The 12,355-nt window shown below is 48.3% G+C and overlaps 2 protein-coding genes across 4 annotated transcripts in view; both read left to right on the top strand.

The window, feature by feature from the left end:
* The first annotated feature begins 712 nt into the window (after positions 1-712).
* Positions 713-2,798, top strand: LOC124050305 (transcription factor Adf-1-like). The gene is made up of 3 exons (XM_046372678.1): positions 713-970; positions 1,562-1,837; positions 1,960-2,798. The coding sequence occupies exons 1-3, from the start codon at positions 751-753 to the stop codon at positions 2,616-2,618; spliced, it is 1,155 nt and encodes a 384-aa protein (XP_046228634.1). The 5' UTR covers positions 713-750; the 3' UTR covers positions 2,619-2,798.
* A 125-nt stretch (positions 2,799-2,923) lies between these two features.
* pex7 (peroxisomal biogenesis factor 7) overlaps positions 2,924-12,355 on the top strand; it is a 20,181-nt gene continuing 10,749 nt past the window's right edge. For 2 of the 3 annotated variants that reach the window (XM_046372682.1, XM_046372679.1), the window contains exons 1-8: positions 2,924-3,235; positions 3,514-3,688; positions 3,773-3,830; positions 4,217-4,367; positions 4,448-4,525; positions 4,602-4,710; positions 11,970-12,076; positions 12,232-12,345. In XM_046372682.1, the coding sequence (XP_046228638.1) occupies positions 3,559-3,688; positions 3,773-3,830; positions 4,217-4,367; positions 4,448-4,525; positions 4,602-4,710; positions 11,970-12,076; positions 12,232-12,345 (747 nt within the window). In that variant the 5' untranslated portion in view covers positions 2,924-3,235; positions 3,514-3,558. The remainder of the gene's footprint in view (positions 3,236-3,513; positions 3,689-3,772; positions 3,831-4,216; positions 4,368-4,447; positions 4,526-4,601; positions 4,711-11,969; positions 12,077-12,231; positions 12,346-12,355) is intronic. The other variant, XM_046372681.1, reaches the window with a different exon arrangement.

Below are 12,355 nucleotides of genomic sequence, written 5' to 3'. Positions count from 1 at the left end.
TCTCTGCGCTCTCTGACCTTCTCTGACTTTATTAGCTGTAACGGCCCAATAAACTCATTTAAAAATATGCTTAATCATATGTGAGCAACTGTATTTTCTAACTGAACTGCATGCTGTGTTCAGATCGGAGCTGATTGCAGAGTTCCAGCCCAGTGCATGGTGGTGTCGCCCCCTACAGGCACCTTATGAGCCTTGCAACCATCACAACTGCTCACTGTGGACATGTGGAAAAGCACTGAGCTTATTATTTGCAGGCTCATTTCAGTGGTGTAATGAGTGGCTGGGTGCTGTCTGTTCCGTTTTCTTCTGCTGCTGTGTCATCTGAGGTGAAGCCCAGAACACAACACACGACACCTTCACGTTTTTAACATAAACATGTAAATAACACACAACACTCGGCGGAAAGTGTGTGAAAAGTCACCTCCACTGCATGTTTGAGTGTGCGGAGGACACTGAAGAGAAGCAGACTCCACAAAGGTTCCGCCCCCGTGACGACAGCTGTACAAAGCCAATGTGCCACACAACCACTAACTAATGCTGACAAATAAATGCGATGACGTGTTAGAATAAAGTAGAATAAATACTATATTAAATTAAATCAAATTAAAGTGTAAATATCCTACTTAGATTACCGAAGAGCCTTTTAACTTTAAATCCCGTCTGAAACGTCACTGTGACGCGCCGTAGCGACGGCTAATCGCGGTGGTTTCGAGGCGCACCGGAAACGGAAGTATTCGGTGTTGTGTTTGTATGTTTGTTTGTTTGGAAGCGCACAGTGGTTGTTTCGGGGAGCTCTCGGTCGTGGTTTTCTCCTGCTCCTGTCGCCCCCGTTCAGACAAAATGGAGTATAAACTGATCATGGCGGTGTCCAGCTTCCCGAGCCTGTACGACAGCAGCTCCCTGACCTACAGGGACCTGAACATGAGGAGCGACGCCTGGAGACAAGTCGCTCACATAGTCGGTGTTCACGGTGGGTCTCAGGCTCGACGTGAGGACCGTCTGTCTGTCGTTACGTCGCTCCAGAACACGCTGACCTTGTGTGATCTAAAAGGAATCCTGAAGTTACAGAACAACTACACAAAAGTCCTGACGAGAAGTATAAGAGTTCAGTGTTAGCGGACTGCTGTCAAAATCATCATCATCATCATCAGTCCACATGTGCTGTGCTTTCTTTCTGTCTCTCTGTTAAACGTGTCCTTTCTGTTTATATGACGAGCTTGGCTTGAAGTGTGGAAGACCTCAGGACAGACTGATCATCACAATCTGTTTTGTCTTTGGTCCAATTGCTGATAAAAGTAAAAATAACAGTTCCATTATATTTTGTATTAGTAATCCAAATTCCAAAGTTGTGAAATAAATGTGATGGGGTTACAAGCACAATATCTGCCTTCAAAATGTAACAGAAACCAAAGTAAGTGTAACTTCTGTAACGCTTACGTGAATCATATTTATTTACATTCCATCACAAAGGTCACAGGCTCATTCCACTGTGGGTTTAGACCTTCACACGGGACTGGTGAGATGCTGTCACACTAAACTGAATTTTGAACATGTTCCTCAGAGTCTGAATGCAGGAGGAAGTGGAAGATGCTGCGGGACCAACACCGGAGGGAAAGGCAGCGGGAGAAGGAGAGACGCGAGAGTGGCGTCGGGCTCTTGAACTACAGGCCGTGGAGATATTCCGCCATTTTGTCCTTCTTAAACCCGTTCATCGACGCCAGAGCCGCAGGCACCAACGGCTGGGCTCTGGACCCGCAGCCCTCTCGGCTCCAGGCGTCCGACGCGGTGGGCTGCAGTACGACCACCGAAACCCGGAGCGACGACGACGACAGCTACGGTTTGTGGATCGGTTGTAAAGTAGCACGTCGCATGATGACACACGTTTTGTAGCCACGTGGTTCTGTTGGATCACAGCTGTGGGATGAAAATGACATGTGATGGTTCTGTCCGTCTTCATAGGCATCGCTATAGCAGATGCTACGACTACAACAGCAGCGTCGTCGTCGTCGTCGTCAGAGTTTGTTCAGAGGAAGCGACCGTCTTCTGACAACAGGAACCCCGTCAGACTGAAAGAAACAAAGGCCGAGGAGACCTCGGGAACTGCTGCGACAGACGACACCGTGCAGACCCAGCAAGTCCAGCAGGTCAACGTGAGGGAGCTGTTTGAGATGATGATGCAGTCGGTTACTTCCCTGGCCACATCCTTGGCTTCTTCACAGTCCTCCTCGCAGCCCTCAGATCAGCTGATGCCTCCTGATCTGCAGCACCTCCAGACTCCGTCCAGGCTGAACCACCTGAAAACAGAGGAGCAGGAGGCCACGGCAGAGGAGCTGTTGGACCAAACTGACGGAGAGGAGGATTGCCGTGCGGTGTCTCCCAGGCCGACCCGGGCCTGGAGGAGGAGCGCCGACAGCCTGCTGGAGGAGCACCTGAGGAGGATGGAGGCCCGGGAGGCTCAGAGGGAGCGGGACACGGAGCTGAGAGACGATGTCACGCTGTTTCTGCTGAGCTTGGCTCCAGCCGTGAGGAGGCTTCCTGTAGAAAAACAGTCATGGGTCAGAGCCAAGATACAGCAGTTTGTACACGAGGCAGAGTTTGGGCCTACAAATTTCCACTGACTTTTATCTTTTACATACCAGTGGGCTTAATAATAATCTCATTCAGCTGCAGAGGACTTTTCCACTTTCATAAAACTGTAGCTGAACTTTCTCATGTTTCATGCTGTTTTTGATAAAAGCATCTTCTAACTGTAATTTTTTCTACTCATATAGATTAATAAATAAGTGCTGTAAACCCTGTGTTAACTTTTGTCTGTGTGTAGACAAAGAAGCCTTTGGGGCATCGATCAGAAACAGGATTGCTGTGAAATGTATTGATTTATGTATGAAATCCTCATGTCAGATTTCTGTTGGGAAAATTCAACATGAGCAAATATGTTTAGCTGCTGCAGTAATCATGTAATGTGTCACGTTGGCTCGATCACCTCCGGTGCTCTTTTAATCGAGGAGAACCACCGCCACCTACCGAGATCTCGCGAGAGAGAACTGCAGCGAAGCCGCTTTCATCCGGGTCCTTGGGTCAGCTGATCAAAACACGGAAGCGGTCGTGGTTGTGTGTTTGCCAGCGGGCTCGACGAGGAGCAGGAATGTCTTTTTTGTGGATTTATGGAGCGGTTTTGTATTCGTTTTGACGTTTCGACGTGACGTTACAGTCTGAACGTTGTGGTCTGTCTTCGGTGAGTTCACTAAGACGAGTCAAACGGCGGTTTGTTTCGGTTTTTAATGTGCTCCGGGGAGAATACTTAAAACAATATGCGCTGAAGTATTCAGAGTAGAAGTACTCAGTGCAGTAGAGCACCTCCTGAGAATGTCCTGTTACACCTGGACTCGTGGTTTACAGTACGGGTTTAGTCCAGAGGAGAAGCGGCACACCTTGTTCACTGATACCTGTGTGTGATCTGACTTTGGGTGTTCACAGCCTGGTTTCTCATCCAGTTCGTGGTGTTTCTGGCAGGTTGGCCCGCCGGGCTGCAGGTGGCTGCTGCTGCTGCTGCTGCTGATGCTGCTGCTGATGATGATGATGATGAAGGTGTTTCGCTGTCCAGGCCGTCATGGCTACGCTGTGGAAGTGTCTCCGTTCATGGCCAACAGGGTGGCCTGCGTTGCCTCCCAGTACTACGGCATAGCTGGTGAGTACAACGCGGTTGTGATGATACGGTTTTCCTTTCAGCTGATAAACTGAACCAGAACGAGTTCACTTTGTGTGTTTGCAGGCTGCGGCACCCTGCTGGTCCTGGATCAGACGGAGACGGGGGTCAATCTAGTGAGACGGTGAAGTTTCTTTGTCTCTCTCTCTCTCTCTCTGACTTCTCACGTGATTTGTCTGTCCATCCGTTGTCTTAACTGAGGGAGGAAGGTGGTGTTGGGGTCTGACATGTACACCTTTCTCACCTGGTCCTCTGGTCGTGCTGTGCAGTGAAGACTTTTAGTTTAGGGTTAGCGCTGCAGTGTGGTGTGACCGTGAGGGATGTCAAGCTTGTATACTTTGGAAGAAACACAAAAACAGCAAACAAACACACACTGCAAAGAGTGTGTGAAAAAAATGTTGATTGATTGATTGATTGAACATTTAGAGTGATCAGCTGCAACGTCATTTTTAAATTTCTGTTTGTGAGTCAGTATGATAACGCAGCCGTGTGTGTGTGTGTGTGTGTCAGGTGGGAGTGGGGTGACGGTCTGTTCGACGTAGCCTGGAGTGAAGCCAATGAACACGTCCTGGTCGCCGGGGGTGGGGACGGCAGCCTGCAGCTGTGGGACACAGCCAATCACAGCGCTCCTCTGAGAGTGGCCAAAGAACACACACAGGAGGTAAAACACACACACACACACACCGACGCACACTCACAAGCAAGGCTGCAGTATTTTGACACGTGTGTGTGTGTGTGAAGGTGTATTCTGTCGACTGGAGTCAAACCAGAGGAGAGAACCTCATCGTCTCTGGCTCGTGGGATCAGTCTGTTAAAGTGGTGAGTTTCCTTTGTGTTTTTCTCTCTTCTCTCCTCTGGCAGTGGTGTGTTTTCATTTTGTGTATTTTCACCCCAGTGGGACTCCGCCCTCAGCCAATCGCTGACCACGCTCAGGGGTCATGAAGGGGTCGTCTACAGCACCATTTGGTCGCCTCACATCCCAGGATGCTTTGCTTCAGCCTCAGGTGAGCCTGCACAGGTTTGATTTGAAGATCAGAATTTATTCTTGATTTACTCAGGTGGGTTTGATCTGGACACAAGGGGGCGCTGTAGCTGTGTGGATGTGGTGCTGCCTCTGCTGTGTCTGTGCAACATGCGTTCGCTTCGTTCACCTTCAGTGTCAGTTTGCTTCAGGACTCGAAAGTTTGGAGTCACAAAGGAGCCGTTGATGTGATGTGGCTCATTTTTTGATTTTCTGTGTTTGACGTGGCAGAAAACGTATCAAATTGGTCTTTAAGGCTGATCTGATCTCACAGCTTCTTCCTCTCAAAGTGATGGACAGTGAATGGACCTTACAGTGGGGACGGAGACGTCTTGTGTGTTCGGCAGTTAGACTTTTGAAATGATAAAAAATCTGCATTTTTAATTAGGGAAAAGGAGTAGCTGCCACTCCAGGGATTTTAATGTGATGGTGTTATGATTTTTGCGAGATTTGTGTGTTCATGCTCAAAATATCCAGTAACTTCACTGCAGGGACTCCATAAAGAGTGCTCCATAAAGTCGAACATGAGTAAAGGTAACAGATAATCTGCTCAAATGTGTGGTGGAAACGTGGTGTGCAGGAGGCCTGCAGCTCCGTCTGCTCTCAAAGGAAGTGAGTTTTAGAAATTTGCTTCATTCAGAAGACAATTAAGTCAACGAGTTTGTACCCAGAGGGAGGCTGGGATTATCTCCTCCGCTTGTGTGGGAGCATACGCTAGCTTCATCAGAGGGGTGGAGCTCTCTGTTCAAGTCTGATCTGCAGCCGCTGGCTTCAGATCAGTATCGCTCGGTGGAGCACACTTAAACAGGTCGGCTAACGAGTTTGGGTTAATTGGTTTTGAGAGACTGAGCGGAACTCTGTGATGAGCTTTTATAACCAGGAAGTTGTTAAGCTCCAGCTGCTCAGGGAGTTATTCTGGGTTCAGTCATGTGACCTTTAAGATTTAATGTTCACATTGACATACACTGAGGAGGTGCAGGGGAGAGCTGATTAAATGTCATCATTAACTCGTCCACCAATGCAAATCGAGTTTAAAGTAAAATGTAAGTGTGATTAATAAGATATTCTGAAGCTTTGTTAGTCCGAGCTCGTCCCACGTGAAGTTTTTCAGCTTGTAGGTCCTTGTCACCACTCAGAACTGAGTGCTCTCATACGATCGCTTGACTTTAAACACATCATTTTACAACTGCAGAACTCAGGGGCCAAGTGTTGTTTGCTGGGCCTCACAGAGCTCATTATATCTGAGTAAACTGAGTCCAGATCAGATATGTCCTGCGGTGGAGCTCTGCAGCGCTGCTAACCTCTGCAGCTAAATGATTTACTGAGGCCTGACCTTCATAATGAAACATTACGGTCCACGATAGAGCTGCTTACATCCATGAACACATCTGATCTGATAGGTCAGCCTGCCGGCACCAGTCAGCTCTCTGGGCTTTGCTAAAGCTTGATTTCATCTTGATTCTGTACTTATTTAACACTGTGGCTCTGGTTTAAACAGACTTTATTGGGGTGGGGTATCGTTCACATTTGAACCGCGACCGGCACCTGGATTTGTACCCAGTCCTCATCAGGTCCAAACAGTGCAGCCATGTGTGATGGCTTCAGCTCCCAGACGACCACAGAAACAAACCTGGAACCAGACTGACTTATCTGGGGCCAAGTCTGAAAATGACCTGAGAGGAGCAGTTGTTGTCAGAGCTTCATTTCAGCTGCCCAGTTGACGGGTGGTTTACTGCAGCAGCCTGAGGTGAAGTTCGGCTCGATGCTGCTTTCTGACCTGCAGCAGCAGCAGGGATACAACGAGAACAAATGACCTCCTCCGTGTAATTAACTCGAGATCGGTTCAGTTCAGTCCATTATCTTGCTTTTCTTTCTTCCTCTTTCTTTATTTCTTTTCCCTGTTTTTCGCTCCCTAAAGGCTCACTCAGACCTTCACTGCATCAGAGTCACCTGGCAGTCAGGATGGAGGGTACTCGGCTCAGGTGTGGGTACTCAAATTACAAACCGAGTCTGTAAGACGCAGATTAAACAAAAAGCCTCCACTGCTGAGCGTGTCAGACAAACCAGCTCGCACAAAGTATCACGTGTTCGTATTTGTCGTAATATCACGACTGAATGACTGATTAATCATTAGGCTGAATTATCGTCCATCCTTATCTGTGACTGTGTGTCCCCCTCCAAACATCTGTGTGTGTGTGTGTGTTTGGCCAGATAATACAGAACCTGTCAGCCAAATGATGTTTTGCAGAACACACACACACACACACACACACACACACACACACACAGAGTCCATCTGTTAATAATGTGAACGTTTATTTGTGTTTGTTCACTGATACCTGGTAGTGTCTGGTTAAATAATTGATAGCAGGTGTCCATCACCACAAACACACACACACACACACACACACACACACACACACTCCTACTCCTCCATGTCCTCCTGAAAACTTTGGCTCCACATGAACTGTAGACGTTTGAAAGCGTTTTTACGTCCACTTCTCTGTAGCTGTGAGGTGAGCTGAGGTTCAGTTTGGTAGATCTGAAGAGGACGATGCAGATGTGTGCATCTGTCTGCGCAGCTGTGAGGCCGCCGTCGGCCTCTAACGTGTTTGTGGCTGCAGGAGGGAATTTGAACTGAATCAACAATCAGCCTACCAGACGTCTAAAGAGTCGCTCCTCCTGCGGAAACCTACAAAAATGATTGTGTTTTCAAGAAACTTAAAATTCTGATCCCCATGATGATAGAAGACAAAGTGTGTTTGTCTTGAGCAGAACCTCCTGTGAGGAGCAGGAAGGAGGACTTTTAAGAGAAAGACAAAGAGGAAGGAGACATGTTGTCCACACGCTGAATGGCTGTGAGTGTTTGTGCTCGATCTCATTGGATAAAACAATAACAATCATAACACCAGAAATGAAAGTGATCACAACTTTTAGTCTTGTTTGTGAGTTCAGCCCCTGAAGAGGCGAACCAATCGAGAATTTCACAGTAAAAAGAGTAAAAATCCACAGCCATGTAAGCAGCTTTTTGAGTTCATTTTAAGGTTGGGCAGGTTTCCAGTAGTTTGGCGTCTGGTTTTGTTCCTCAGTGTATCAGCTTCATGACTGCGGCAGAGAACAGTCAGCGAGGCCTCTGTTTTCTGTTTTACTTCCCCTCAGATTTGGGAATCGCCTCCCGGGGCTGCTGATGCGTTCAAGATCATTTAAACTCGCTGGCCTCAGCGCATCAGGACAGCCGGTCTCGTCTCCTCAGAGCCCTCAGTGAACCTGAGCGAAGCCTGAGAACGAGAGTGAGACAAAATAATGACAGAAAACAAAATGCCTCTTTCTGTTGCTGTCTCACACACACACACACACAGCTGAACAGGAAGTCTGGTCTGGTGATGGACGGCTGCTGTCTCACATCAGATTGTTTCTGCTGCTGCAGGCCTGGTCAGACCTGAAATGGGAAGACAGGCGGAGATCAATAAGTGGAGAGGGAGGGAAGCTTCCTGTGAAATCAGTTTTTCTGCATCAATAAGCTGTGATAAGCTGCTAACCAACACGCTGGACGTATTTACTCTCTTCAGATAAGAAAAGAGCGAAGCTGTCGCTGAAGTCGGGTTCTGCTTAATTAAGATGCTGTTTAACTTTTACAGTTTTTCTTCTTCTTTTGTTCTGTCCCCAGCAGTGGAATCGTTGACGTGTTGGAGTTTGAAGACTGGAAAAAGTCGATTGTGTTTGGAAGCGAAGAACTTCAGCTGCAATAAGATTGACTGCATCTCATTTGGTTTTTCCAGCTGAGCTGCACCATCAGTTCTGGTCCTCGACCCGTTTGGGCTTTCTTCTCTTACAAAGTGAACTGTCTGAAACATCTGCACGTTTAGACTGAGCACTAACCAGAAAGGCTCCGAGCTGTCCGTGGTCCCTGTCCCTGGGCTGGGACCGCACTGGGTCCCAGTGGTGTTGCTTAGTGACCACGCAGCAGCTGATCTGGAAAGGAAATCGACCTTTCCTTCCTCCATCTTGAAGCGGGCTGCTGTCTGAAGTCTCGGAGCTGCAGAAGACATAAAGGTTACACATCAGTCTGATGTGTCCCTCAGAAACTTCCTGTGCTGCCCCACATTTTCTGTCCCCCTGACCTGTAGTTGATGACCTTCAGGGTCCTTCAAGGCTCAGGTTTTCCTTCAGCCTTCAGAATGAGGCGAGCGGTGCAGTAGAAATGACGTGACCAGACGCGGCCCGTGGATTTCATCTGAGGAGAACAATAATAAGCCTTTTTGTTGCGTGACTATTTTTGGTGCCTGATTTACTCACCAAGTGGAAAATCTACCAGCATTTGGCACGTTGTGTTGCTGTTTATTTCACCATCTCTGAGTTTTGGAATCAAAGATGATGACGATGATGTTAATTTTTAAACTATAAATTTATTATTTAAAAATAGTCATTATTTGAAGTGAGAGTGAAAAATAATCATTAGAGACAGTTTGACCCTTTAAGATTTGTCTGAAACTCTTCAGAATGACAAGATAGTAAAAACAAAGTGATGGTTTTATTCAGACCACCTCACAAAATATAAGCTCTGAGCTCCCACAGGATGTGTCACTCTGGAGGGTCTCACAGATGGGTGGATGGATGACAACGAGCTGGCTAGCAGAGCTAACTAGCATTAGCGTACAGTGGAGGATTGCTGCCTTATCTCCCTGTGGAGGCTTCCCCTCTGGTGGCTCCTGCTGCTGCTGGCTTTGAAGGCAGAGGAAGGCAGGGGGCAGATGGCGTCTCAGCCCGATAAGCTTATCGGGGTTTCCCATGCTCCTCTCTGCTCTTCTCATGTTTGTCCTCCTCTTCTTCTCTTCTCATCTTCTCTCCATCCCCCAAGTTTGCTTCAGTGCCACACGACGCCACCCCCTCCTGAGTGTGTGTGTGTGTGTGTGTTCGCCAAGCTTCAGTCTGCCCTCCAGAGCTCCTCCGCTGTCGTTTGTGGTGCCAGTGAGGGTGGCGCTCACAGCTTCAGGAAACGGCGTCGCTCTTTGCTCTTCAGGTTTTTTCCTCAGTCATGTTGGACTCATCGCAGCATATGAACCCCACAAACAAAAGAAGGTCACTTGTTAAAGGTGTAGGACAGAGTCTGTCTGTCAGCGAGTGGACGAACCATTCAGAGAGAAGGTGATGGCGACTGCAGGGCCAGCGGTCTGTAACCGCTCTTATTTTTATTATCAGAACCTTTTGAAAGCGTTAGTCGCCTTCTCCGTCAACGTCAGTCGCAGCTGCTGGTCGCCTGGCTGGGTTCTGAGTACTGACCGGTTGTGTTCCTCTCATGTCTTCTGTTCGCAGAAAAGCTGCATGGGGTCTTTAAACTGCATGTAATTCCTCTGTTTGTCGGCGTTTCAGTACAGGCTGCTGTGCCAGCTCGCCCCAGTGGAAGACCTGATCCAGCTGTGTGTGTGTGTGTGTGTGTGTGTGTGTGTGTGAGAAGCCCTGGTGAAACAGATAAGCTCTGGAGGTGGCTGATCTCAGCTTCATCAGCCAGTGAAAACAGTGTTGTAAATCGGTGTGAATGCAGCTCTCTGCTGCAGTCTCCCACACGCCTGCTGTGATCGCTTTCAGCCTCGACTCTGAAGGTGCAGTGAAACAACAAACGTATTTTTAGATGTGGAGACCACGAGGGGTGAGAGAAGTTCGATCAGGCAGGTGAGGCGGTGCCTTCAGGAACAAGTTTGAAATAGACAAAAACATTTACAGGAACTTTTGTTTAGTCTTGTGTTTGTGTTTTTACCCCATCTTCCAAATGTCCCACCAATCAGTGGAGTGTTTTACTCTCACAGTCTCATCTCATGTGTCTTCATTTACTGTCAGAAGTGACAAAGAAGTGCAGCAGATTCTGACCTTTCAGATGTTGGAACCAAATGGATTAACAAAATAGCTGCTGACTGATTCCCTTTCAACTGTCCAATCGATTAATCGACTAGCTGTTCTGGTTTTCCGTTGTCCTTCCGGTTCAAACCGAACAAACTTATTGGAAATGTGTGATCTGCTGGCTGTTATGATTAGTTCACTGGCAGGTGTGTGTGTGTGTGTGTGTGTGTGTGTGTGTGTGCTGAACTTGCTGATACAGCAGATAGCTGGGGTAATAGACTGAAACCGTTTTACAGAAGAAGTCAGTCTTTAATGTGCTGCAGGATGTACACACACACTCATTCACTCACACACACACACACGGTGGGACGGTGTGAGGTGGGTTGGGACAGTGTGAGGTGGGTTGGGACAGTGTGGGACGGTGTGGCCAGGTTGTGGAGGAAGTGGTGAACAGGAAGATTAATCTGCTGGTCAGTGAACGTGACGTGAAGGCGGGACGAAGCCCCCTCGGTGGCCTCTTTGGTCTGCTCTCGGGATTCGTTCTCAGCTGTTCATTCAAACCGGTTCGTCACCGAGCTGAGAATCCAAAACGTTCTGGCAGGTTTTGGTCCTCGTGTTGGCCTGGGAGAGCCGGTCCAGAGTCTCAGCCACATTATCCTATTAAACCATTTTATTGAGCTGCAGGCTTCCACGTGGTGACTCTGACACGGCCCAAACGTCCATCTGTCCTCACTGTTCAAACGGTTAAGTGAAGTGCCGTCCAGCAGCCCTGAGGCGACTGAACGAAGTCTTAATGATGCAGTCTTAAGGAGACGCAGTCAGAGTCCACCTGTCTGTGAGATGATGAGAAGTGATTTGAGCTGCAGGCTTTACGAGGGGAGCTGCTGGTACAGATTTAAAATGTGGTTTTTATGGAGATGTGGGTCTGCGTTTTGGTGAAAGCTGGTAGATCTGCAGTGTTTGCAGTCAGGTGAGTTCAGGTGAGGGACAGGTGAGGTCAGGTGTTTCCCCCTCGTTGGTCTGAGGCTTACGGAGCCCTGAAGCACTGCAGGCTCTGAACATGTAGCAGTTTAAAGCTTCTGTCGCAGTGTGTTGGCAGGCCAGATCAGCACAGTCCTTTACATGCATGGTTCCCAGAGGATGAATCCTGCTGATGATCCCCTGACTGTTCATCCAGCGCCACCACCAGGTGTAGTGTCAGTTTGGTCCCTGCTGTGAACTGCTTCCTGTCTCAGAGTCGGCTGTGCTGTGTTTCTTTTCCTGTCTGTCACTCTTTGTTTGTCCCTCTCTCGGTCCTCCTCGTCCTCGTCCTCTGAGGTCAGATCTTCCCTGAGCTCATCGGTATGTGCTGTGGTCTTACTGGGACTGCTGGGTAAATCTCTTCTGCGTCTCTGGCTCTGCCTTCAGGGGACGGGACGCTCAGAGTTTGGGATGTGAAGGGCGCCGCGTGTCGATTGGCCGTCCCGGCACACAGGGCCGAGATCCTTAGCTGTGATTGGTGCAAATATGACCAGGTACCCACCCACCTCTAGTTTTGTTAAAATGCATGAATCTTTAATAAACATTCATGTTAAAGGACATTTAACTAGATTTTATAAGCAACTGTGCAACTGTTGGTCTTATAGTGAATTGTGTGTGTGTGTGTGTGTGTGTGTGTGTGTGTGTGTAGAATATTGTGGCCACAGGCTCAGTGGACTGCAGTGTGTGTGTGTGGGACCTGAGGAACGTCCGACAGCCCATCAGTCAGCTGAATGGCCACACCTACGCCATCCGCAGAGTGAAGGTACACACAC

Source organism: Scatophagus argus, chromosome 19, assembly GCF_020382885.2.
Source record: "Scatophagus argus isolate fScaArg1 chromosome 19, fScaArg1.pri, whole genome shotgun sequence".
Lineage (NCBI taxonomy): Eukaryota > Metazoa > Chordata > Actinopteri > Scatophagidae > Scatophagus > Scatophagus argus.
This window is presented reverse-complemented; position numbering and strand designations above follow the sequence as displayed.

Bases quoted from the DNA above. Each gene is read 5' to 3' on its own strand.
- LOC124050305 (XM_046372678.1), top strand. From the start codon at position 751: ATGTTTGTTTGTTTGGAAGCGCACAGTGGTTGTTTCGGGGAGCTCTCG. The intron at 971-1,561 runs GTGGGTCTCAGG...CATGTTCCTCAG, and splicing joins TCACATAGTCGGTGTTCACG to AGTCTGAATGCAGGAGGAAG. The intron at 1,838-1,959 runs GTTTGTGGATCG...CCGTCTTCATAG, and splicing joins CGACGACGACGACAGCTACG to GCATCGCTATAGCAGATGCT.